This window comes from Rousettus aegyptiacus, unplaced genomic scaffold, assembly GCF_014176215.1.
Source record: "Rousettus aegyptiacus isolate mRouAeg1 unplaced genomic scaffold, mRouAeg1.p scaffold_m13_p_17, whole genome shotgun sequence".
Taxonomy (NCBI): domain Eukaryota; kingdom Metazoa; phylum Chordata; class Mammalia; order Chiroptera; family Pteropodidae; genus Rousettus; species Rousettus aegyptiacus.
The window spans coordinates 14,215,301-14,240,692 of record NW_023416292.1 but is presented as its reverse complement, the minus strand read 5'-3'; the positions used below and the strand labels follow the sequence as shown (position 1 = coordinate 14,240,692).

The following is a 25,392-nucleotide window of genomic DNA, read 5'->3' as shown; positions in this document are numbered from 1 at the left end:
CGGGTGCGGCGCAGACTCAGGAGAGGGCAGGGAGCTGCGTGCACCCAAATCGCAACACGAAGACCCCTGCCCCCCGGGCCGAGTCCCGCGGTGGCGAGTGCCTGCTGTCCGGGAAGGGAGCGTGGCTGATCCCTGCTTTCCTGATAACAAACAGTTCTGACCCATTGCAGGGTTCACTGCTTTCACAATGGAACTGAACTAGGAATTGCTAGAGACCATAAAAGAAATGCAGATGAGGTCTAGAGACGTTTTTACTCCAGGCCGAGGGTGTCAGGTGGGGCTCCCCGCCTGAACACCTCAGGCATGTGCCATGGGAAAAAGGACGTTAATCTCCATTAAGCTTTTGCCGCACGGGGCAGAATCCCCCAGTTCTGTGTGTTCATTGAGGGGCCGTCTCGCCTGGGGTTTCGTCTATGTCGGCACCCCCTCCCTACCCCCACCCGTTAGCACACGGCATTCTGTGGGGCCGCCGGTGCGCGGGGAGGGGGGTGTGGGGGCCGTGGGCTCGGGCTGACCCCCGCCCCCGCCGTGACCTCCTGCAGAGGGCGTGCATCGACTTCGCCATCAGCGCCAAGCCGCTCACGCGCTACATGCCACAGAGCAGGCACACCTTCCAGTACCGCGTCTGGCACTTCGTGGTCTCGCCGTCCTTCGAGTACACCATCATGGCCATGATCGCCCTGAACACCATCGTGCTGATGATGAAGGTGAGGCGGGCGGGCGGCTCCTTCACACACCGCCCGGGAAAGCGCTGGCCGGGCGGCCGCCTCCGCGGCCCCGTCGTGGAGTCGCTCGGGGATCGGGGCTCGCTCAGCCGCTCAGCCTCTGGGGCTCTGGGGCAAAACGCAGCGAACCGTGGCCGCAGCAATCAAGCGGTCCCCGCGGCCGGAGGGGGTGAGGCAGGGAGGTTCGGGCGGGGCTGGAAATGTCGGGAGATCCCGATGACCCAAGAGAGGTTCGATCTTATTTAACACCAAGTGGGCGAGTGGGTAACCCCGGAAAAGGCTTCTGCGCCGCCCGTCTTCCTCCGGAGAGGACGGCTCCGCTAGCGAGCGGCGTCGGCGGGCACGCTCTGCCTTGCGCGGTCTCTGTCCTGCTCTGTCACGTAGGCGTGTGGGCTCCTCTGCAGGGTCCACGTGCGGCTCTCCTGGGCCACGCACCACAGCGTCCCCCGGGCGGGAGGGGGGACGGCCAGCCCCAGCCCCAGCCCCTCAGCGGTCCCCTCTCACCTTAAGGGCTTGGGCCTCTCTCTGCTCTTCTCTTCCCGGCAGTACTATTCCGCCCCCTGCACCTACGAGCTGGCGCTGAAGTACCTGAACATCGCCTTCACCATGGTGTTCTCCCTGGAATGCGTCCTGAAGGTCATCGCCTTTGGCTTCCTGGTGAGTCGGTGTGGCTTCCCTTCCCGGCGCGTCCCGCACTCCGTCAGACGGGGGGCGGCTGCCGCTATGCACAGAGGGTTCACGCACCTCCCCATCTAACCGTGGGCTCCTGTCGACTGCTCGGAGAGCTGTCGTAGCGACCAGACGACGTGTAAGAGGGTCAGGAGAAAGGGCAAAGGAGCCGGATCCCAAGCTCCTCCCTCGTGTAGCCGTCAGCTCTGGCCCTGTCGGGTTCTGTCTGCAGCGACTGTCACACTGGGTCTCGCGCGCACTGCGACTTATACTCTGGTAAGGAGCAAAATTAGGATGGGACTAATAAACATCGAGAGCTTGTTTGCTGGCAAAAGGTATAAGATTTTACGACTCAAATGGGAACGTGTCCCCCTCAGCCTCAAATGTAGCAGGTGACAGATTTTACCTAATTGTCTGTTAGTTGCATAAAGAGTAATTTCTGCCAACAAAGAAAATGTTTATTGAGCTGAAAAAGGCTAATGACCTTTTAAGTGGGTGGGTGTGTGTGTGTGTGTGTGTGTGTGTGTGGAGAGAGAGAGAGGGAGGAGGAGGAGGAGGAGGAGGAGGAGAGGGAGGGAGAGAGGTAGAGGTACGGATGTGTGTGTTCTGGAAGTGGGTTTGGGGAGGGTTGGGATGAGTTTTTCTGGCATGAGTTGGCCTTTTACTTCTCAACCAATGACGATTGGCAAATTCTTGCATCCGCTCTCGAGTGTTAAGCAAACCCAGCCCTTAGCTTCAGGGTCCTGTGAACAAGGGTCCTGTCTGCCCCCCGCCCCTCAGTGTTTGCAGTGAGACAGGTGAGATGCAGGTAAACCCACTCGACAGCTGTGTCACTTATTTAGCGTGTGAGTTACCACACGTGCGTGCGTACACACACACATACACACACACACACACACACGCACGCACACATGGCTTTCCCTGCAAGGAGAGAAACTTTGCTCGTTATCTGAACAAGGGCTGGTCTGGCAGCGGCTCGGTAACTGAGTGTGGATCGTGGGGCAGCTTTGGCTTTAACGGTTCTTGGAAAAGTCATTAATTTGACGGTTTGGGGAGGAGAGCAGAAGGGGACCCATCGCAGGTGGCTGTGTTGTTGTTTGCTTGACTCCCTTTTGAGTGTTTTGAGACTTGAGACTTGGGGGCAAAAAGGAGTAAAAAGACACTACCACCGACAAAGGCGCCCTGATAACGCGGCGGGGCCGAGCAGGGCGGCCCAGGCCGGGGAGGGGTGCCCAGCGGGGAGGTCTCCCTGCGCGTCTTGGCCGCTCGCGTGGGTTATCGACGCTGTTTGTGACTTGAACCCCCAGCTACGTGTCCAGTTATGGCGAATGCTCAATATACGCTCCAAGCTTAACCGGACGATTTGGCCCCAAAGCCTGCCTCCTTCCCACCCGCACCCCGTAGTTTCATCCAGAGTCTAGGGGCGTGTTCATACTGTAAGAGGCGCGGCCAGTCCCGAACATGCCTTTGCGTCGATCGAGCGCTCCGGGTTCTCAGAACACCTGTCTGCTCTGTGCCGTTCTGTCCGAGCTTCGCAGTGACTCTGAACGAGGCAAGGCAGGTAGCACCGTGATCGTTACTGATGTTAGTTTAAATGAGGAAGATGAAGTTCAAAACAGTCGCCTAGCTTTTTAAAGGCTACACAGCGAAATGCAGTAGTAATGGAAAACGTAACGAGAAGTTAAGAAAAGAAGGAGAGAAGGAACGTACGTTGGCTGTCCAGTAAGTACCAAATGCTTTACACATTATTCATTTTAGCATCATAACAGCTCTACCAGATGGGCAGCTGTCTTCTTTACGGGTGAGCTAGGGTTCAGGAAAATTCCATGCTTTTCCTGGCATCGCTGAACGGCGGAGCCGGCGTCCGAAGCCTGGTCTGGCTGACGCGAAAGCCCGCTTTCTGTCCTCTGCCGGTCTGCGCTGCGCTGACCATGCCGTCCCGTGCGGCATCCTACCCTGGAATCCAGGTCGCCTGTCTTCTAAAGCCTGGCCCCTGTTCTCTCCGCTGACCTGGGGCCTGTCCACGCATTAGGGCGCTCACCCCGGGCTGGGTCGCGGAAGGCCCCAAGGAAGGAGGCGTTTGGAGACTCAGCCTGACTCCACTCCTGAAGGAGTAGGTGTCCGTAATGGAAAGTGAGATCGTGAGGCTGGGTGCCTCAGTTTCTCTGCACGGCAGGTACCTGCGGCTTTGGAATCAGACAGGCCTCTCTAAGCCTCCCTTTTCTCATTCGTAAAATGAAGACGACAGTCACCGCTCTGTAGCCTTAGACGCTCGCGTGCGGCCCTTTCGGCAGCGTGCCAAGGCGTCCAGGGCGTCCGGTCCCGAGTCGCTGCTCATCAAACGCGGCTTCTCTCTCCCCACACGCCTTTCCGCCCTCGGTTGCGTCTCTCTCCCCTGACTCTTCTCGTCAACCCCACCATTCGGTATTTTGTGACCCGAGGTATCACTTCCTACCTGCAGGCTCCGTGGGAGGAACAAATGAATCGAATGAATGCCAGCGGCTGGCCCAGCGTCGGACACGTACGGGGAGGATTCACTGGTGCCAGTTGTGCCGTGGGAGGGGGCGCACTGGTACAGTGCCCCGAGAGCCTCTCATAGGAGGTGCCGCCCACAGGCACGTGGCCGACTTTGGGGCGACCCGAGTGTCCTGTTTCTCTAAAGGAACGGAGTCCAAGGCCCGCGTCTTGGAGATGGGCACGTAGCCCACTCTCTCTCGAGTGGTTGTTAACCGGCTGGTACAGTCTCCAGGTCCTTTATTCCTCCTCCTCCTCCCTCAGCCCACTCCTCCTGTGGCTGCCACCTCGTCTGCCCTTGTGTTACACCCCCTCGAAAGGGGTGACAGAGGCGAGAAAGGGAGGGAAGGTGAAGTCTGTTCATCTTATTGACAATCAGCAGTTGGTTTGAAAAGCCTCGGTGGAACTAAAGGAGATTTTTGGCGTGTCTTTGATCTTTAGTCACTTAGGACACTCTGTGACCTTTATTGATAATTGAAACAGAACTGTGTATTTATGGGGCCACGTGAAACAGTATGGGTAATTTAAAAAGTTGCAGTTGCAGAGAAGCCGAGATTAATGTTGTAAATAATTTTATTGTCTTATCGGTGACAGTGTTGATCTTTCTTTTCGGACTTAATAATGTTCTCAGCCACAAATCTCTTTCTTGCATATGAGCTTTTTAGTGACACCTTCAAACTGTAATGAAACAGCTTCTCACGAGATATATTCCCATGTTAGCTAAGGAAAAATAGCTTTTCTGGTTAGAAATAGGAAACCGAAGCCTGGGTTAGAATGAACTTGTGCATGAACTGACAGGTTTTAACTCCAGGTGACAGTGGCGTGTAATGAAAGATGTCCTTTCTCCATTTTAATTTCCTTTCCTGTTTTCTTTTCCTCTTTGATCCGATGCTCTGTTTCTGAATTCACTCGGCAGAACTACTTCCGAGACACCTGGAATATCTTCGACTTCATCACCGTGATCGGCAGCATCACAGAAATCATTCTGACAGACAGCAAGGTGAAGAGCTCGTAGATCCTGGTCTCGAAGCTTGGCACGTGTGTAGCGTCAGAGGAACCTTCTAGACGCCCACGTGGCCATGTTTCACGCATCCCACCAGACGTGCAGCACCCCGAGTGTTGGGAGCTCACTTCCTCACCCCCGAGGTTTAGGCAGAAAAGTGCAAACGTGGAGGGTGCCGGGTCTCATGAGAGCTTTGTTTCAGTTGCTCGACTCAAATAGCCGAGTCTCAGGGGTGAGCGGAAGGACTGGAGGGTGTGGGGAAGGACCCGGGGGCCCAGCGCGGTGCTGGGTGCTTCGCGAGGGACAGAAGAGGTGTGATATCTTGGCCCTCCGAGTTGCTAGACCTGAACTGTTTTCCTAAAATTGCTCATCCCGAAGACGACGTGGGGAGCTGATGGTAACTTCCGAATCTTGGATCTGCTCCAAGTGCAGAGTTAGGGCCTCCCTAGAAGACTGGGGAGCCGGTTCTGTCGGCCGTGTGCAGGGCCCCCTCCCGGGTACTCCCGTGCCCGTCTCCCTGGGAGCAGGGGGCAGGCCTGGGAAGGCCTGGATAGCTGGCCCTCGCTGGCCCTTCAGCCGGAGATGGGGTGAAAAAGAAAAGGCAGAATCCACGTCCAGTTTTCTAATCAAAATGAGGGACAAATACGCAAATACCGGCGCTTAGATTTTGTAAATAACTATAACGTCACTAATTGGGCGTTTCCTGTTGGTCCAGCAGCTGGTGAACACCAGTGGCTTCAACATGAGCTTCCTGAAGCTCTTCCGGGCCGCCCGCCTCATCAAGCTTCTGCGTCAGGGCTACACCATCCGCATTCTGCTCTGGACCTTCGTGCAGTCCTTCAAGGTAAGGGGCACCAGGCGCTCCCTCCCGAGGGCCGAGGCAGCCCCGTCGTAGCAGACAGACAGCACAGCCCGGCCACCCGCGCTGTCACCCAGTACCCTCACTTCCGGGAGGCCGAAGCCTGTAGATGGGCGTTGGTGAGAAGCATTGGGTAAACACAGCCGTTCAGCCAGGCAGTGGTCACCTTACATCTAACTGGAGAGCATCTCGTCCCAGAAAAACACCTCGACTTTGCCGCTCAGTTACCTTCTCTGTCCACTGAGGCGGGGCCTGGTTTCAGGAGGTGTGCTCCCTCCCAAGGCAGGCCAAGCACCCCGAGTCTCCCTGTCCGTGTACAGGGCCGGCCGCCTGTCGTCAGGTGCCCTCTGCGATTTCAGGGGCGCGACAGCGGCTTCATTCCACAGACAGCTTTTCCAAGGCCTCCTTGAGTTGTGTTTCGTAGCGAGATGGTCCACACTGGTCCCATCTCGTCTTCGTCGGTGTCTGTTTTCCGAATCCCCGAGCGTCATGCGTGCGAACGGTCACCTCTGCGTCCTGCCCACCAGTAGGACACCTGGAAGGGAGGCACGGTGGGCCGTACGGAGGTGTATCTGTAACAAACATAAGTTAGAAGGCAATACCTAAGACCCACTCTCATGGCAGAAACTTCTAGTAGACGTTTTCCAAACATATTTCAATATCTGCAGGCTCTAGCAAATACTACAGTTAGTTATCTGTAAGGTCCCAGGGGCCTAAATACTATTCAAATGCTTACTGTTTTCTCCTTATTAAACAAAGGGAAAAAAAAAGAGGTTTTTCAACAAATGTGTTTTAAAATTAAATTGGAGGCTATTAAAGTGATTCAGAGACGAAGAATCACAGAATGGCCTTCTTTTAATTATTTATATCTTTCGATTACAAACTGGGATAAAACAGGCCAGCGAGTCTGCAGCTCCTCGTCCTCTGGGAAGGGAACTCACCCCACACCGTCGTTACCGATTTGCGTCTTCATCAAGGACCTGGGAATGTGAGGTGCGAGGCCAGTTCTAAGGACATCCAGGCTCCTACGAGCAACCTGGACACTTTTACCAACTGCAGAGTCATTGCTTGATGAGAGAGCTCCCACAGGGGCCTCCGGAAAACCATTTTTCCAGAGCTAAGTGGTAGAAATATAAAACTTTAGCAAGAATTTACCATCTGAGTTTCAGGTGAATTCGGATTCAGAATTTGAAACCGGCTGCTCCGTAAAACCTTTTTTCGGCGGCCTGCCCAGCAAGCTACCTCTGTTTGTCAGTCTCTTAAGAAATATGTGTCAGCCTGTCATGTTATCGTGATTACCAGTTCTCCGTAAAACTGGATGCTATTGAAGGCAAAGCAAAAGCATGTCAAAAATTGATGGCCAAATGGTCGGCTCATTGCAGTGAGCATACGGAGACGGCGAAGACAGGTGAACCTGCCTCGCGGTGACACTGACGGATCGGTGTCTCCTTCGTGGCACATCCCTGAGACACACTGCAGACGTTGTTTCCGTAACGTCGGCGTGACAGAGGCAGCCTCTGCGAGCGCACAGCTGAGCGCTGGGCTCACCCACAGCGTGGCCGTGCCGGTCCCCACCCCTCCCAGCCCAGGGCTCCGCCAGCGGCCCCGCTCAGCTCTTCCCTCTTTTCCCTCTTTTCCGTCATTTCGTGCTGGAATTTGTAACATGATAAGGAAGGAGGTCCTCACCCCGCAGCTGGTGGTAGGGAGAGGAGAATCACGGGCCGGAGACTCTGGGGTGGAGGGGACAGACGGAGGCAGGAGGGCAGCGTAGGTGACAGGTGACGGAAGGCACAGCACCCCAGGACCCCAGGTGGCAGGAAACCTGCCTCGCGCTCTCTCCGTTCAGCAGAGGGAGCCGTCATGCGGCCCTGGGAATGCAGCTGCTCTGCCCCCAGACCCGGGGAGTCGGCGCTTCACCGGGGAGGGGATCCTCCCATGTTTTCGTTTTCTCCTTTCTTCAAGTTGCAGACGTCTCCAGGGCTCTTGGTCCGCTCAGCCCTGTAGATGAGTTCTGCCCAGCGCGCAGTCTGCAGGCCTTTGATTGGTCTCTTGGGATCCATGCCGACCACACCAAGACAGAGGAGACACATAGTTACAGCCTCTTCCAGGGAGCTCACTGGGAGGCAAAGAAGCGGGCTTCCTCGTCAGCACTGAGAGCACCCCAGCATTGCAGTGCCCGCCCTGCCCCCCAAACCAAACTGCCCTGCGTCTGCGTCCTCCCCCGGGCACCAAGGACAGTCCCCTGCCTCACTCTTCCTCCCCATGCCTGCTGCACCCCTGTAAGTGAAATGTCATCATCCCCAAGCGGCAGGTGGCTTGTCCAGAACGGAGTCTCGTGCCGCCTGGCTTCATGGCAGGGTTTTGTGGCCGCTGACACTTGAAAGGCTTTGGGGAACTTGGCGGCATGACAGATAATGAAGTGTCAGGAGGCTAAAACCTTGGGAAAAGGTGTTTTCTCAGAGGCTGGAGGAGTCTTCCAGGAGCTGACAGGCGACGGAGACCCTGGCGTCCGGCTTCACTTCCGGATCTCGGTGTGGGAGGGAGTAGGAAGGGGTCGTGCGGCAACGCAGGAGCCCAAGCTGGACGCTCGCGGTGTGATCAGCATCACAGTGGCCCAGGTTATTAATATTCCACATGTAAAGAGAGATGAGATGGGACTTTTCTTGTCTGTCACCGGAGATCGTGGCCACACGCTGAATGAGGGAGTATTCCTGGCAGAGGGTCGAGTACAGGCCACTCTGTGGCCGACAGCGTACATATCCGTCAGAAGGGGTGGACGTCTACAAAGGGCAGCACTCCGAAACAGTCCCGAGAGCGTCGCAGTCAGCCTCCCGGAGGAGCCCGTGCGCTGCCGGTCTCTGCAGGCCTTGAGCCTGGGAGCCGCCTGCCTTGAACTCATGGCCGCCTCTCTGCTTGCCTTCCAGGCCCTCCCCTACGTCTGCCTGCTGATCGCCATGCTCTTCTTCATCTACGCCATCATCGGGATGCAGGTGAGCCGGTGCCCCCGGGGCCTGGTGGGAGGCAGTCGTCGCCCAGGTTGTCTCTGGCTCACCAGCCTGAACAGACAGGACTCGGGGTGCTTTAAAGAACCCCTTCTGGCCCTGGTGGGCACCCGTCCAAGACCTCGTTGTGGCGCGACCTTGGGACTTTCTCACGTGCCTGGTTCCCCTCTCCGGCGGCCCAGGTGTTCAGGATGGTCTGGTCTGGGGGCCGGCAGACCACGGCGCTGACTCGTGAGCAGTCGGGCTGCCATGGGCCTGGCAGCAGAACCACAGCAGAGATGGCACCGCTGTCCTTAGCCAGAGGGGTCGCCCCCGAGACTCAATACCCCAGCCGAGGTTTAAGATTGGCTCAGTGACTTTTATTAAGTCCCTTCTCACTCTCAAATATTTGATTCTAGAATGAAAATGTTCTCGGACAGCCAAGTGAAACTTGATTAAGTTCTGTTCTTGTGCCTAAAAATAGCTCTCGCCCCTTTTTTCATTTTCAAGCAAGATAAACTAAAATTACACTATCTCCAAGACTAACCTGTTACTAATGCTACGGATAATGATAATGCCATTTACCGTTCCTTGAGTTTGAGCCACTGTACTAAATGTGTGCCCTTATCCCCTTCCTCCTCCACCCCATGCTTGTAACTAGAACGATCACATCTCATACAGTCGTTAAAAAGCGGAGGGATCCATACAAACAGAAAGGCAAAAGGGCAGTACAAATACATAAACAGCAGTGAACTGTGAGAAGAACTGTTATTCCGACCTTTCAAAGGCATCTTGGAGGAAGAGAGCTTTGTGGAGGAATCTGGAGATGACGGCAGGAGTAACTCGCCGGGTGGGGACTGCAGGTCCTCGGAGGCGAGGCTTCGGCCTCAGCTCCCCCGCTCACCAGCTGTGCAGACTTGGTCAAGTCTCTCGGCCTCTCTGGGCCTCGCACCCTCAGCCGTACAACAGAGGAGTTGGGTAGAGAGTTTCACAGTCCTTTCTAGTTCTAAAGTTCTGTGATTCCGAGTGAAAATGGATGTAAGCCGATACTGTCGATAACTTTTCTGAAGGGTCTTAGTATTCCTTCTTTCTCTTCAGCATCCTTCGGATGTAGGAGGTTTTGGTTAACGACAACGACTAAGGCAACAGCAAAAATAAAAAGTGAAAAAAAGTTTTAAGACCACCTTCTCCCTAAATATTACATTTTTTGGCATGACAGTTGTCTTAGAGTACGGTTAACGTAGACTCGGTTTCTTTATCACACACGTACCTCGTGCAGAACCGCAGCGTGCCCTCCAGCCAGTCCGTGACTAGATAAGGTGTTTGAGAAAACCACAGTGCAGACAGGCAGCTGACGACGACTTCAGGTGTGTCACGGGAAGGAAAAACACCAAGTTTTGAGGACGTGCTGAGTGGAGGAAAAAATTGTGGATTCTGAACCAGGGGGGCGAGAAGGAGATGCACGGACTCACATGAGGCCATGCGACAGTTCCCTCCCGGGGCGTCCGGACTCCACCGCTCCTGGGGGACTTGCTCAGGGCTGCCGTCCGTCTGCTTGGAGGCCCGTTGCCTTCTCGCCTCCCTGCCCCGCCTCCTCCCCGGAGCTGCCTGGCGTGCCCTCCCCATTCTCCCCGAGAGACAAGTAGTAGTACCGGGGTTTCAAAAAACAACGTGAAGAACAAATTCCCGAAGCAGGTGTCAGTGGGAGTTATTTGAACAAAATAGCTGGGGGCAGAGATTGTTCCTCAGTCGCACATTCTGCAAACCGTTAGGGGGAAAATGTGTCCCGTTCAGCGAGTCTCAGATAAACTGAAGCATGTTACGTATCAGCTGAAAACGATCTCACGTGGCTGGGACAGTGGCCCGTCAGCCTTCGGTTGGGCCGGCAGGGACGTGTGAGATGGATCACGATATCTGAAACGTGGCCGGGGAGGGAAGTTCTCATCCGAAGAGACTTCGGGTCGACCTTTGCTCCGGGCTGCACTGAGCCCGAGACGTCATCATTATCCACTGTCTGTGGATAAAGATCTCTGGGTTTTCCCTCTTTTTTTTTTTTTTCTTTTTCCCCACATGGGTTTGCGTGGTGACCACATCCTGAGCCCAGCAACCAACAGCAGATCAGTAAACTCATGCTTACAGCTGAATCTGCCCCAATCCGTTTTCCTTTTCCTTCTCCAAGCACCCAGCTGTCTTGATTTTCTTCGTCCGACTGGCCTGGGCTTTTTCGTGTGCACTTACTCTCAGGGACTCTAGTTTACAGACATGTCACCCTTATGCAGTTTGACTCTGTGGACAGGGACACATCCCAGGTAGATCGAGACGCCTCTCTCCGACCTGCACTGCTTGCGAATTCCCGTGAATCGCATCCGCGAATGCAGACGTTTCCGTCACTACCGCCTGAGACAGGGAGAGGGAGGAGCTGCTTCCCTGACTCCTTTATGGGGCGACGTCTCTGACAGATTGCTTGAGTGCCATGGAAATAAAATGACCAGCTTAGGTGTGGGAGGAGCTACGTACAGGAGCATGGGGCCCACGGGCCTCTCCGGGTTTGCGTGGTCTGCTCGGGCCCCCAGGAGCGGCCCCGTACACGCATCTGCCAGCCCCACACGCTCCCGGCCGCCCCGCAGGGACGCCTGATGGCCAGGCGCCGGACACGTCCCACAGCTCCGTGACGCCCGCTGCTTTCTGTTGCTTTTCTCCCCAAGGTGTTTGGGAACATAAAATTGGATGAGGAGAGTCACATCAACCGGCACAACAACTTCCGGAGCTTCTTTGGGTCCCTCATGCTGCTCTTCAGGTACCTGCATGCGTAACCGGTGTGGCCGGGGCCCTCCCGCGAGGGACACAGTGGGTCCGCTCTTCCTCCCGGTCCCCTTTCTCCTTTTGTTCTGCTTCCGTGAGGAAGCCCAGTGGGGGAGGGGCGCTCAGTGCCTCTGCAAGCCGCCCGATGACGATGACGTTAGAAAGTCTCCTCAACGCCTTTGACCTAGTAGTCAACGTGCAAAGTGTGACTTCAACATGCTCTTCAGGGCTCTGAGACGGGGCAGGCGAGGACAGTTTTTTGATGGCCAAATTCCGTTTAAGGGTTGCAACCTAGGGCGGCCAGGTTTCTGTGGGGCCTCAGAGAGTCCCACCGCTATCAGCAGAGAGTCTTCAAAAAAGCAGGAGCGGTGGGTACAGTGGCAGAACCCGAGGGACCCTGCTGGCACTCCATCCCGGGATGGAGAGCCCTGGGGGGAGGCGGCGTGGCCGCCAGGGGAAGCCGCTGGGCAAGACAGAGGGAAGGGCAAGCCGGGACAGAGGGCCGCGGGCCCGCGCTCCTAACCCGCCTGTCCTCGGGCCGCAGGAGCGCCACGGGGGAGGCCTGGCAGGAGATCATGCTGTCGTGCCTCGGGGAGAAAGGCTGCGAGCCGGACACCACGGCGCCCTCGGGGCAGAGCGAGACCGAGCGCTGCGGCACCGACCTGGCCTACGTCTACTTCGTCTCCTTCATCTTCTTCTGCTCCTTCCTGGTGAGTGACGTTGCGCCCTTGGCTCAAGACGTGGCCCCCACCCCACCCCACCCCAGCCCGGCCCTCCGACAGGCAGCCAGTGCGTCCCGTGGCTCCCGCTGAGAAACTGGGTTCCCTCGGGACAGCCGTGAGCGGCCGGGGCGCGTGTCACACCCCCCGGGCGGGTGACTTCCCGCAGCTGAGAAGAGTCCGTGCTGCTCCTAGGGGAGGGTTTGCCACGAGAGGAGGGGGCGCGTGGAGCAGAGGTCGGTGACTAGAGCGTGAACGTCACGCCGAAGCCGTTGTGATCTATCTAGAGTAAGCCCTGCTGTACCTTAGAGGCTTTGTAAGTAGGGCCGAGAAGATCCTCTCTCTCCCACGGAGACCTTTGACCTCTTTGAGGAGGGCACCTTGAATACATGCGGCGATCGTGCTCAGGCGAGCAGGATGAGGCCAGCGTGCAGTGGACTAGATGTGGGTCTCCCTCGCGGCGTTGTATTTGATGACAGCCGGCCAGCTTGATAGACGTGAGAGGCTACGACTGCGTATTGGTAAACGCTGCGTAACGTGTGTGGCTCACGTCCACTCAGGGGACAGCGAGAAGCGCTCGGTGCCGCTCTCGTCCTTTCTCTGGGGGAAGGTGAATCTCCACCCCGCGTCATCACACGCCGTGAGAAGCAGAACCCCGAGGCGCTGCCAGTTCAGTGAGGGGGCCCTTCCGATGTTTCCGCCCCCCACCCCCCGGACGGCCCTCAGCCTGGCTTCCCTACGAAGGCGCTGGCCGTACGAACCCCGGAAACGAAAGCAGGGCCGCCGGAAAGCGGCCCGTGTCACATCCGTGCATCAAAAAGCGAGTCGTCTCACGTCCAGGCCTTTCCGCCTCTGATCTCAAGGGGGCTCGCCGCGTGTGCAGGCTCGGGTTTGGGGACGTGGCCTGCAGACGGCCGGTCAGGGGCGAGCGGCGGGTCAGCGTGGCAGGGGGCGGAGTGACCGGAGACCTGTGTGGCCCTCCTCATGGTCTCGGCTTGTGGCTGCTCCAGCCGTGGCCGAGACGCCGTTCTTCCTTTTTGTAGCTTCTATGAAATGGGAGGGAAGGAGACTCAGTAGTAAGAGTGTCACCTCCATGGTGAGCCGATAACGTGTGTTTTAATAGACGCCTTTCTCACGGGCGTGGAAGTTGTTCTAAATGAAAACAGAACGGTGTCCTGTTTGGAAATGTGGAAGTAGCATGTTTAATGGAAACAGGCCGATAGGCAGTTCAGAGTGGTATCAACTGGAGTTTTACGTTTATTCATCCACAGAGTCGGCACAGTGGTTAGTAAAGGGCCTGCTCTGAGCGCGGCAGGGGCTAAAGCCGTCACCGAGCTTCAGGTCCTCCCTCAGCGACAGTCGAAGGGCGAAAGGCTCGCGGGGTCACGGCGCTCACTGACAGGTGTGAGGAGCGCCCAGGACGTGTAGGCATCTCCGTTTCATCCTGCGTGGCCGAAGTGTTTAATGATAAATATTTAAAAGAAACCAGAGATATCACTGGAAAATTAATTAGGGACTCTAAAGGTACTTTTAGAATTCCGAGATGGAAGGTCCTGCATAATTCACATTAATGTTATTTTTAAAGAGGCTATCTTCAGTCTGAGATGATCTGTTTTAAATCTCAGCCCTACATGAGATCGACTCTGTGACCTTGGGCAAGTCACACAGCTTCTCAACTCAGACCAGCCTCTCGAGGAGGACTTACCGAGGTGCCGCGACGTGCCAGGCGGTGTGCTTGGCGCCACGAATCCAAACGGGCATAGAAAGCACTCGTGTCCTGGAAAGGCTGGTGGTAATTAAAGCCGCCTCACAAAAAGTTAGAGGGAGCATTTACGATAAATAATAGATGCAAACGTGCACACCACACTATGAAAGATTATGCAAATGTAAAGTAGCAATAATGCTGCGTTTTTGTTAACATTAATAATAGGTACCAAGAAAGGAGCATAAAAGAAATAACTGTGTGGAGACGTGGAAAGCCCTTTGTGCCCCATGCAGTGACTGAATGCGTTCGCTGTGGCTGCAGCCCCAGCCACCGAAGGAAAGGCTAGGGTCAGGTTCCGCTGCGTGAGACGGACGCCCTAAATTACAGTGGCTGCCCCAGGAGGGGCGTTTATTTCCCCTGCCACCAGCGAAGCCTGGGAGAAGGCGGTGCGGACTCGTCAGGGTGCGCAGCACCCCGGACTCCTTTCCCTTCCTGCCCCGTGGCCTCCGGGGCCCGCCCCCCATCCTCACGGGGCCAGACCTCCGGGCTCCCACGTGTATTCCAGGCAGCAGAGGAAGTGCGGGAGGAGGAGGAGGAGGGATGCTGGTGATCAGGGCCGGCAGTCCGTCTGTGCTGCAGAGAAGACTCCGGCGAGGTCCTCCCCGCACACTTCCTGCTCATGCCGTCCACCCCGTCTGCATGTCTGGCACATCCATCAGCAGAGACTCCTGTGCTGTCACGCCCGTAGCCCACTGACCGGTCACTATCAGGCAAGACTCTTCCTCTTGTAAGCAACAGAAAGCCCAGCCACATCCGGCTGACGGAGAAAGGGATTTCCGAGGCACCTGGCGATGAAGGGTCGTGGGGCAGGACAGGCTGAAGGGGGCTGGGCCCCGAGGGCCCCGGCAGGACCGGGTCCTTCTGCGCTTGCTCCGGCCCTTCCCCGTGAGCGCTCTCCTCAGACGCCCAGCCCGCGGCCCCGAGCAGACACGGCAGCGGCTCCCGACCTCAGTCCTCACACGTCCCACACCCACCGGGAAGCACGAGTCTTGCCCAGAAGGGTCAATCCCATTTCACTGGCCTCGGTTGGATCACCAGTCACTAGGGCCCAAGGAACTAGGATCCAGCGGCTGGTGGAAGCCTGGGTCCCACGTGGTGCCCCCTGAACCTTATTAACTAGGGACGGGCAAGGGGTAGGTCCCCCAGGGAGCAGAAGTGCAGTCAGTGGGGGCCGGGCAGCCAAGACACGGCGAGGACGGTGCCAGTCCCCGCGGGCGGCAAGTCCTGCGACTCCACTCCTGTCCCCCCACTGGCTTGGTTCAGGGGCGCAGCCACACCCTCCACCGCCGCCAAGGCTTCTTTCTGGATGCACACATCCCTCGGTCTCTCCCAGTTGAACCCTGGTTAAACTGCCGCACTAACGAGGCCAGAGGTTGGCAGACTGCAGCCCGCGGGCCAAGCCCGGCTTGTGAGGCCCATGAGCGAACGGTGGTTTGTACATCCTTAAAGGGTTGAGAAGAAATCAGAAGATGAACACTATTTCATGATGTGAAAATTATACGAAATTTAAACCCACAGTCCTGTTTCCACTGTAACCTGCATATGCTGCTTTCATGGCTCTTTAAAAAAAAAAAAAAAACCTGTAACATTTGTGTGTTTTCAATATGTTACAGTCTCTACTAAATACCAAGTATGTCTTTTAAGAATACGCCACTAACAACACGCCTGCTGTGCTCTCCGCAGTGTGCTAGCCCTGGGAACACATCCCCGGGGGAACGCTCTCTCCTCCCCCTTCCCCAGCTCCTGGGCCTCTGTTTGGACTGCAGTGGGCGCACGATCAGTGTTGTTGGGCAAGTAAGTAGGAGAACAGGGGCTCGGAAGCCGCTCGGGAGCCACGAACAGCTTCAGGTCGTCCCCCCTGCAGGCAGCTCTGAGGCAGCCCGTCTGTCCCCCCCTCGGCCGGTGTCAGGCCTTGGCTCCTTCCAGCCCTCGGGCCATGTCGCTGCTGCTCCTTCCGCCGCTACAATAACAATTTTAAAAAATCGAACAGGTAAAATAAAAGTGGAAAGCGACTGTGGAGTGCTTGGCAAATAGAGAGTAGCATCGAGAAGTAAAGTACGCAGCCAAAGACGGGGCGCAGATAACGAAGAGGCACTGCATTCAGCAGGGTCAGCTGCGCTCGGTCAGGGCCGCGGCCTTACAACCTTCTGAATTGTCTTTGAAGCCTGTTTCTCTGCCTGAGGTTTCCCCTCACTCCTGTTCTCCTGCTTGCCCTCCAGATGCTCAACCTGTTTGTGGCTGTCATCATGGACAACTTCGAGTACCTGACTCGGGACTCGTCCATCCTGGGGCCGCACCACTTGGACGAGTTTGTCCGCGTCTGGGCAGAATATGACAGAGCTGCATGGTGAGTCGGCCTCTCGGCCACCCCGGGGGGACTTCTCGCGTTCTCTAGGAAGAGGTTGGAATTGGAGCCACCCAAACACTTGTCTGCCACAGAGAGAGGAGACTGCCCTCGGCTGTGGCCCACAGAAGAGGCCGGGTCCTCAGACCGGCTCCGGTATCGAAGACTTAGTTTCTTTCCCTTCCTTGTCCCCCTCTTTCCTTCTGTGACAGCCTTCCCCTTTCTTTGCCAATTTCTTCACACAGTGCACACCTCAGTGTTTGGGTTCAGTCCCCTGAGGAGCTTCCAATAATCTTCCTTCTTCTTTTCCTGCCCAGTGATTAGTGGGCTCCTTTGAATCACCAGGAAGGTTACATGGGTTTTCTGGGACCGTCGGGCATCTGGCCGCCGTGATCAGTGACGGTAGTGTTTTGCGTTTCATGCCGTTTGAGATCTCTCTGAAATTCTATAAAAAAAACCCCACCAGGTTGTTCTTCCAGCCGATCCCTTAAACACTCATGGTTTTTTATTTCCTGAACCTAAGTTAAATGTCAGAAACGCCGTGGGGATAACCCCCCAGGTCTCTTCACTCTCCAGTAGTTCTCAGGCGGCGTGCCCTCTCGGCCGTAGGGCGGGGCTCGGCACCTGCAGCCCGTGGGCCGTATGCGGCCTGGCGCCTGTTTTTGCAAGTAGCAGTGTATTTGGAACGTGACCAGCCTCATTCATGTGTGTGTTGGACAAGGCTGCTTTCATGCTACGAGGCAGGGTTGAGTAGTTGCAACAGAGATGGAATGGGCCCTCGGAATACAAACTTATTTGCTGTAAGAGCTTTTGCGGAAAACGTTTGCTGATCCCTGCTTCAGCGTTCAGAGGCAGCATTCTGGCCTGCGTGATCGGGGCCTGGGTGAGAGGTCTGTGAGCGCTCACTCCTCAGGCACTGTTCTGTCCCGCGTCATCCTAGCTTTGGGGTCTTATCTCACCAATCCGTTCATTCTGGTCCCCTCTGAAAACACCACAGGAAATGCCATCCTTCACAGGAATGGTCCATGTGGCTTCCACTTGGAACCCCTTCATAATCCGAGACCCTTCCCCCGATCTGTCCTGCCGCGAGGCTGTCGAACTTGAGTCACTGCTTTACGGGTTAGAACCGCGAGTCCGAATTCTTCTTCCCCTCAGTAATTAGTAGCGACTTCGGGCACAGAGTTCTCTAAATTCATTCCTCTTACGACGGCTGAGCAGTGGGCTTGCTTCCCCGTAGCCAGGCTGTTTAGAAGCCCCCGGGCCCGCGTCTGTCAGCTCCCTGGCCTCGGACGAGTCGCTTAAGCGCGCTGAGCTTCCTCCTCTATGAAACTGCGATGATGATGCCTACCTACTTTGAAGACTAGTTCGGAGGATTGTATTAAATCGCCTATGTTATCGTTATTAGAATTGACGAAAACCACACGAGAAAGCGACTGGAAAGTATGGGGGCTTGATCTGTAAGGCACAGATGGCCACGGGATTAGGGACACGAGAGAAGAGAAACCAGCTGCTAACAAAGGAGCCCATCGTTTTCGCGGCCTCACTCGGGTGTCCTCGGCTCTCAGAAGCCCCGGCACTTGGGACTCAGATGCCTTGTGCGGCAAACGCGACCCTCCCCACTCATTCCAGCTGCTGGGAAGAAACCGTCCCATGAGGGATGCTCATGAGACTCAGGTCCATGAGCTGTGAAGACTGCAAGAAGGGAAGAGAGACTCTTCTGTCTGCTTTGACATTCATAGCGTAACTCGCTCTGGGTAGAGTTGCAGTGGCCTCCTGTGAGATGGGGGGGGGGGAACCCACGAAGAGACAGTGAGCCAACGTCTGCAAAAAGGAGATGGGTGCAGGTGGCAGAGACCGTCAGCCCGTGGACAGCAGGGCCAACCCACCGGTGTCCTGCTCTCAGCACGGAAGACGTAGGACAATGGCTAAATTACCACCTCTTGGGAGTTAAAAGACTTGGAAGCGCCGAGGAGCCGCTGTCTGAGAAAACAGGAGGAATCAACGCCGAGGTCAAGAAAAGGCCGGCCAGAGTGGTGCCAAGGCAGAGTGCTGGTCTCCGCGTGGCGGCTGCCGAGGGCCGGTGCTCAGAGGTGGAGACGCCGTCGGTAATTTCCGGTGGCCGTGCTGGTTCGTCCCGGGACGCGTCCTGCTCCCCGGCTGTTGCTCTCTTGCTCTGGTCCCTCACCGAGCACATGCTTCAGCCACTGAACACGAATCAAGGGTTGATCCTGTGTTTCCCAGAGGACGCCAGAACTCTCCAGCAGGCCCGTGGGAGAGGGGCTTGGTACGATGGGTCTCGCTGTTCCTGGATTTCTGACTGATCAGACCAGGCTGCCTGTGAACCAGGCAGTGGGAGGCCTGCTCTGCGCGCCCAGATCCCCGGAGGCCCCCACCCCGCGGAGGAGAGCTCGCCCGGGCTTGGCTCAGGCAGAGTCTGCCGCGAAGAGAAGCACAGCCCTTTGCAAACTCCCTCGTGCCAACTGTGCTCCTTGCTAATTAGCCTAATGGGAAATTCGTCTCCCACCGTCTGCGGGAAGATGCTGACTTCCCACTGCTGCCCGGCGAGCGGGTCTCAGGAGCTGACTGCGGCCCGCGTCTGCGAAAAGCAAGCAGCCCTGCCGTCTACTTCCAGGCAGCCCGGCCGCGGTCAGGGCCCTCGCGAATGGGAAGGCTTTGCTCTTCGAGGCCTGGCTCGAGCCAGGTCCATTTTCTGCACCTGGCCAGGTGTGGGCCAGATAGGTGTCTTGGGGTGCTCTCGGTCATCAGGCAGTTCCCTTGGGCATCGGACGGATTCAACTGCCTTGGAAAATCGGGGTCTTTGCGGCTTGCAAGGCGACATCTGCCTGATGCTTCGTCTCTCCCAATCGGCTTTGCCGGGCCCCAGGAAGGAGGCCGCCCTCCCTCTCCCAGCCGCGCCCTTCGCGGCCAGGCCGTCAGTCACTTCTTTCCCACCTCCCCTGAGTGCCCTATTAACCCCCTTCTGCTTCCTTTGCAGTGGCAGGATCCCGTATAAGGACATGTACAAATTAGTGCGGGTCATCTCGCCGCCTCTGGGCCTGGGAGAGAACTGCCCCTACAGGGTGGCTTGCAAGGTTTGCCTCCCGGTCCCCGGCCGCGGCCGGCGGTGGGGCGCGGCTCGGAACCCCGCTCTCCGCTCCGCGCCACCGCCACCGCGCCACCCGAGGGAACCTTCGTGTCACTCTCCTTTGAGTTTAAAGAGATCCCAACCCTCCCAGAACCAGCAGCTGTCGCTTAGGGAGAAGGGCGCACTTTGGGAGGGGCACAGGAAACGTCAGGGCTCGGGAACGAAGGCCGTTTTGGCCTGTCCCCCTTTCTTCCCGTGCACATACGTGTTCTCTCCGGCCCGCTCCACCTGAAGCTGTGGACTTGCCCGTCGGGGCCTCCCCCTCCCCCGAAGGATGCAGAAGTCTACTTAATCCAGCAACGAGCTCTGGTTTCCCGTCACTGGAGACAGACAAGCCCCCTTTGAGCAACATGCAATCGTTGTCCCGTGACTAATGTTGTAAAGGGTGGTTCTAGTCGCCCCTACCTCTGCCCGCCGTCCAGCTCCCGGATGGTTTGGCCAGGGGTGAGTATAAAAGCTAGAGGCAGGAGAGGAGGGGAGAGACCATTCAGAATTCAGACCAGAGGTGCGCACGGCTTCGGCGGTGCGCGGAAGGATTTCACGGGGAGGTTGCAGGAGAGGACACAGGGGCCCTGAGCAGATTTCTTGCCTTGGGGTCCCGCCATGCATTGTTGAGGGGACCATGGGACCTGTCCTCACCGCCGAGTCACTGCTCAGTTGTGAGGCTGTGGACGTGCTCAGGGGCACCTAGGACCTCCCGCTCCAATTCTGCCAGACCCCGGGGACTCTGCCAGGCCGCCCTCCAGGGCCACGCCTGCTGGACAAGGGGGCCTCTCCTGGGTAGCGCAGTCCAGCAGCCGGAAGACGTAGGCCCAGGAAGATGCCGGCCTGGGACGGTGACGCAGTGATTCCCGTCCTCGGGAGGCCGGACAGCTGCCTCTGCTGAGACTCTTTAAACTTGACCCTGGTGAAACCTACGGCGCACGGGGGGAGGGCCGGGGAGGGCAGCATGGCATGCGAGGGGCTCGTCCTCCTCCTGGCTTTGTTTCTTCTGTCCCCAGCATGCGGTGAGCTCCGCCTGCACAGGGCCAGGTGGAGGCCACGGGCGCCTCCGCGAAGCCGCTGCCTCCCGCCGCGCACACGGCACCGAGGGGGATACACCGCGCTCCGCCAGCGGGCTCAGAGCCGGAGGAGGGCCTGGCCCACGGCCGGACTGCCGTCTATCCGGTTTATACCAGTCGCATACAGCCCTGGGGATGGAACTCGAGCCTGTGTAGTTGGGGGGCCGGCCTCAGGGACGGAGGGCAGTGCGATTGCGGGGGGCAGAGCGCAGCCGAGTCCCCGTGACAGTGCGCACGGGAGCCGGGGCCACAGGCCGCCACCGGCATGCCCGGGTCTGTGCGGGGCTGGTATAAATCCGCACCAGGACGGAGTCGCCTGTACGGTCTGCCTTGATTAACAGGTTTCCTGTTCTTTTCCTGTTTGTCCATTCCGTTTTGTTTTTCCTCTCCTGTTTTCCGTATGGTTTTGTTCGTTCGCTCTCTGGGAATGCCTGTTCTCCCCTCCTCCCCGTCTGCATCCTCCTCCCCACGCCCCGTTCCTTCCCCCGCCGCCTCCCCTGCCGCCCCCACTCACCACCCCTCCATGAGCAGTGGCCGCATCCATTACACTGAGATGTATGAAATGCTGACTCTCATGTCACCGCCGCTAGGCCTCGGCAAGAGATGTCCCTCCAAAGTGGCGTATAAGGTAGACCACCCCTTCCTTTGTTCTGGGCTAGAGACCAACAACAAAGGGGACCCAGGCTGGGGGGCGGGCCAGGACGTGCGTGGGGTGGAAGCCGGGCTGGCGGGCGGAGGAGGGGACCAAAGACAAAGGAAATGTCCAGGCTGAGGGTCAGGAAGGTCCACGGAAGGTTCGTGAAACGATCACAAAGGACGGTTTGCAATACTGCTTGCCGTGGGGCTTCGTATGTGTCATTCCGTGTTTCACGACAAGGGCGCGGTTTGTTGTGAGTGGTGGCCAGAAAGGAAGTGTCAGGTGGCGTGTTTGCTTTCAGAGGGGGCAGCGCAGTGGCCTGCAGGAGAGGATGTGTGGGCAAGAAGGGCGCCTACGGCAAAGCAGCTCTCAGCTTTAAAAAAACAAAAAAACACACCTTCGCTCAGATAAGCTGAGGAAGTAATGCAAAAATTCCTCTTGACGTGGTTCAAGGACAAATTTTTAGGAGAGAGAGAACTCTGAACGGGTTTCTTCCTCCGTGCCCTGGGCAGGAACGAGTTCCTCCTCGGGGTCAGGACGAAAGAGGAGCGAGACTCCCGTCCCAGGGCGTGACTAAGGATGCTGCTCCCGTCCCCCACGCCAGCCTGGCTTCCCGGGTCTCGTGGCCGTACAAGGGGAGAAGGGTGGCGGTGGGCTCGTGTCGGCCGGCCCCGGGGTGACGGGTGGGTCCCCCCGGGTGGGTCCCCCCCGGCCGGCACGGAGCAGCATGGCCCAGGGGCGGTCCCCTCCATCCGGGGCTCATGGGGCCTGGATTTTTTTTCTCCAGAGTCAGTAACAGCAGCCGTCGATTCTCCCTTCGGTGTTTAGACGGCCCAGAACCCTGGAGCTCTGCCGCTCACCTGGGGGCCCGGCACAGCAGTGCTGCCACTGCTCTAGAAGCTTAAGGAAGTGGGGGGGGGGGGGAAGATGGAATTCGATCCCGTCGGGAAACTGGCTTGACCCTCTGACACCACGTCTGTGGGGTCATGTTAGGCAGGATGTTCCTGTGGCGCCTGAGAGACCCCGCCATGGGGAGAGACACAGCTCCCCTCCCCCGCTGGGCGGGTGGCTCTGCTGGAGGACGTCTCCTGCCACCTCGAAGCTGTAGAGCCCCAGCAAGCACCTCACGGGAACGGCCCCACTGGGGACCTCATCCCACCCCCTAGGACATGGCTTCTCATACGCAGCTCAGGGGCCGGCTTCCTTTTTGCTCATGATGGCCGCATCCCAAAGCACCAGATGGCAGAATGTGGCCCTGAGCTCTTTGAATTTCCGGGACGAAGCTTGGTCAGAGGAGGAGTGTGGGGATTGGAGGGAAAGTTAAAAGAATTCCAAAAGCAAAATACTCTCTGGAAAGTGGATTTGGCCATTTCCGTCCGATCCCTCCCTTGGGCTGAGGGAAACGAGGCCTGCCCACTCCGCTCCTGCCTCAGCCGCCCTCACCCCGGTCTCCCCTGCTCGCCCGGCCTGTCCCCCGACCCCGTGTGCACCGTGCCCTCCAACCCGCTGCACCTCGTCCACGGGATGAGTTGGACTTAATGCATGTTTGGTCCTGTGCTGGCAAATTTCATCTTTCGAAGACTCAAAAAGGGGGCATCAGGATGTCTCTCTCAAGTCAGATGAGGAAAGCAGAATGTACCCCCCTCACGCTCTTTCCATCTGAGTTTTGGGGTGTTCGTGGGCAGGCAGAAATAGCCTTGAAACAGGGCCTGGAGCCACCTCCCAGAGCTGACTCCTTTCCCTGAGCCACGTCTCCTAGAAATCCCATCGCGTCCCTGTGAAAGACATTCTCAGGACCACGGTGGCGTCCTGGAGAATGATGGAATTTGGCATCATTCCCCAAAAGGGCAGCACCGGGCCCCGGGAGAAGTCGGGAGGGCAGCGCAGAAGGGTGGGGGATCCTTGCCCTTCTTTTTCGTCTCTGCATTCGACCCCTGCATTTCTCCTCCCATCTCACCCTGGTTTCTTTTGATATGCCTTTTTTTTCTTTTTTCCTCCTGCTCTTTCCTTTCTCTTCCGCACAGAGGTTGGTCCTGATGAATATGCCAGTAGCTGAGGACATGACCGTCCACTTCACCTCCACCCTGATGGCTCTGATCCGGACAGCTCTGGACATCAAAATTGCCAAAGGTGAGCCTAGGAAAGAGAAGATTCCAGAGCGACTCGTGCAGAGCGGTGCAGGGTAGAGACGTTTGAGCGTTCATCCTAACACTGCAGTGACCTTGAAATCAAGTATCAGGGTCCTCGTTTCACTCAGATTCAGTGACTGTGACGTTGGTCACTCTCTCCAAAATGATCTGCGGTAACGCTGTGTGATCCTCGGTGTCTGGCATACGGTAGGTGTTTTCGAAACGTGTGTATCGAACAAGTGAGTTTTAATGTCTGTCTGTCTTATGTGGCACCTCAAACGTCTTGGGAGGCCTCCGTGGCAGGTCCTATCGTGGCGGTACTTTGTTCCTCTTGATTTCTAACCCTGACTTGGGAGAGAAAAGATTTGCTGCTTCCAGAAGGACCTGCAGCCTTCCTGTTCCTGCCTGATCCAAATCCTTTTAAAAATCAGGTCACTCCAACTATGAAGGCAGAGTCGGGGAAGAACTGACCTCCCTATAGGGAGGCGGGGTCGGGGCCGAGGCGGGGGTGAGGAGCTCCATGTGGCTCTCCTCATTTTCCCCCTCTGATATACTGAGCACCTGGGATGCTTTTCCAATGAATGAGGACGCTGATCTTGATCTTGGGGCCTCCTCTCCATGGCAGGACATCCCTGAGTCGCTGAAAATGAGAGCCAAGATGTGATCTGCTTCTTCAGCAGAAACGCGGGATTGCAAGGTCCACTGCCACTAAGTGCCCAGATTTCCTCTGAGACGAGGAGGGGGCCGTGCTGGCTCAGCTCCTGTGCCCTCAAGTCCTTGGCATTTCTGTGTCTGTTGTTTATTAATAACTTCTCTCATTCTAGGCGGTGCCGACAGGCAGCAGCTTGACTCGGAGCTACAGAAGGAGACCCTGGCCATCTGGCCTCACCTGTCCCAGAAGATGCTCGATCTGCTTGTGCCCATGCCCAAAGGTACGGTACCTCGTCCTGGGTCCCTCTATCACTGTGGGCCCAGCATGCCGAGGCTGCATCTTTGCGGGGGAACACAGAGTGATCGTGGAGGTGAGAGAAAGTCCTTTTATGCTCACGAAACTAAAATCCCTCACCTACGTCCCTTTCGTTATTAACTGAAGACATCTTCTTAGGATAGGTCATCGTGGTCGTGCTAAAAGTTCTGGGTGCACAGCCCTGGTTTTGGGAAAGGGCGTCGTTATTAGAGATGGAAACCTAGACCAGCGGAGGTCACACTACTGTCACCTCCCTAAGATACGGGCCCTGCTTGCTTTGTATCCTCAGCGCAGGCGCGGACCTCTTCAGAGGGTGCAGCTCTCTGTAGGTGCCCCCCACCCCGCCCCGCCCCGCCCCGCCCCTGTCGTCTCCCTGTTCCCTTCCCTGCCACGTTTGTTTTTTCAGCCTCTGATCTGACCGTGGGCAAAATCTATGCAGCGATGATGATCATGGACTACTATAAACAGAGCAAGGTGAAGAAGCAGAGGCAGCAGCTGGAGGAACAGGTGAGGGGCCGTGACAGCATGGGGGGGGGTGGGCGGGGGGCAGGCCTCTGCGTCCTCGAGCACAGTGCCCAGCAGCAGAGGTAAAGGGTCCAGGGACGTCCTAGGGTCGGCGGATTACAATAGTCTAAAAGGTCACAGCCACGCTCCCCCTCTACCCAGGTAAACCGTATTTCCCCCCACTGCAGACTTCAGTCATTTGAGTTCCTTTTTCTCATTTCACTTTGAACACAGAAAAATGCGCCCATGTTCCAGCGCATGGAGCCCTCATCCCTGCCTCAGGAGATCATCGCCAACGCCAAAGCTCTGCCTTATCTGCAGCAGGACCCGGGGTCAGGCCTGTGAGTAAAGCCGAGAGGCTTGCGCCGCTGAACAGGGCCAGGAACAGTGCAGGCTCAGGGTCGGATGGCCCTTTTCTGAGGTTGAGCTGTTGTATGCCTTAAAATGGTCATGTACCAGGGGCGAGAGAAGAGCAGACCGAGCGAGGCGGGATGTGTATTAGTATCACCGCCGCCTTACAAACGAAACTGGAGACGAAGGTTTAAGAAGTGGCCCGAAGCCAAACTGG

General features: G+C 57.1%; 1 protein-coding gene and 1 long non-coding RNA gene across 7 annotated transcripts in view; one reads left to right on the top strand and one right to left on the bottom strand.

The window, feature by feature from the left end:
• Positions 1-25,392, top strand: part of CACNA1E (calcium voltage-gated channel subunit alpha1 E) — a 318,792-nt gene that overhangs the window by 280,279 nt on the left and 13,121 nt on the right. For all 6 annotated transcript variants that reach the window (XM_036234543.1, XM_016141140.2, XM_036234544.1 and 3 more), the window contains 13 exons: positions 543-707; positions 1,272-1,382; positions 4,825-4,908; positions 5,630-5,755; positions 8,695-8,760; positions 11,457-11,548; positions 12,098-12,263; positions 16,257-16,384; positions 21,119-21,215; positions 23,249-23,354; positions 24,178-24,285; positions 24,727-24,827; positions 25,059-25,165. In XM_036234543.1, coding sequence (XP_036090436.1) covers positions 543-707; positions 1,272-1,382; positions 4,825-4,908; positions 5,630-5,755; positions 8,695-8,760; positions 11,457-11,548; positions 12,098-12,263; positions 16,257-16,384; positions 21,119-21,215; positions 23,249-23,354; positions 24,178-24,285; positions 24,727-24,827; positions 25,059-25,165 — 1,457 coding nt within the window. The remainder of the gene's footprint in view (positions 1-542; positions 708-1,271; positions 1,383-4,824; positions 4,909-5,629; positions 5,756-8,694; positions 8,761-11,456; positions 11,549-12,097; positions 12,264-16,256; positions 16,385-21,118; positions 21,216-23,248; positions 23,355-24,177; positions 24,286-24,726; positions 24,828-25,058; positions 25,166-25,392) is intronic.
• On the bottom strand, positions 4,520-21,215 carry LOC118612850. Its single transcript, XR_004955139.1, has 2 exons — positions 21,102-21,215; positions 4,520-6,342 (listed from the first exon to the last, which is right to left on the bottom strand). It is a non-coding gene; the product is annotated as an uncharacterized LOC118612850 (long non-coding RNA).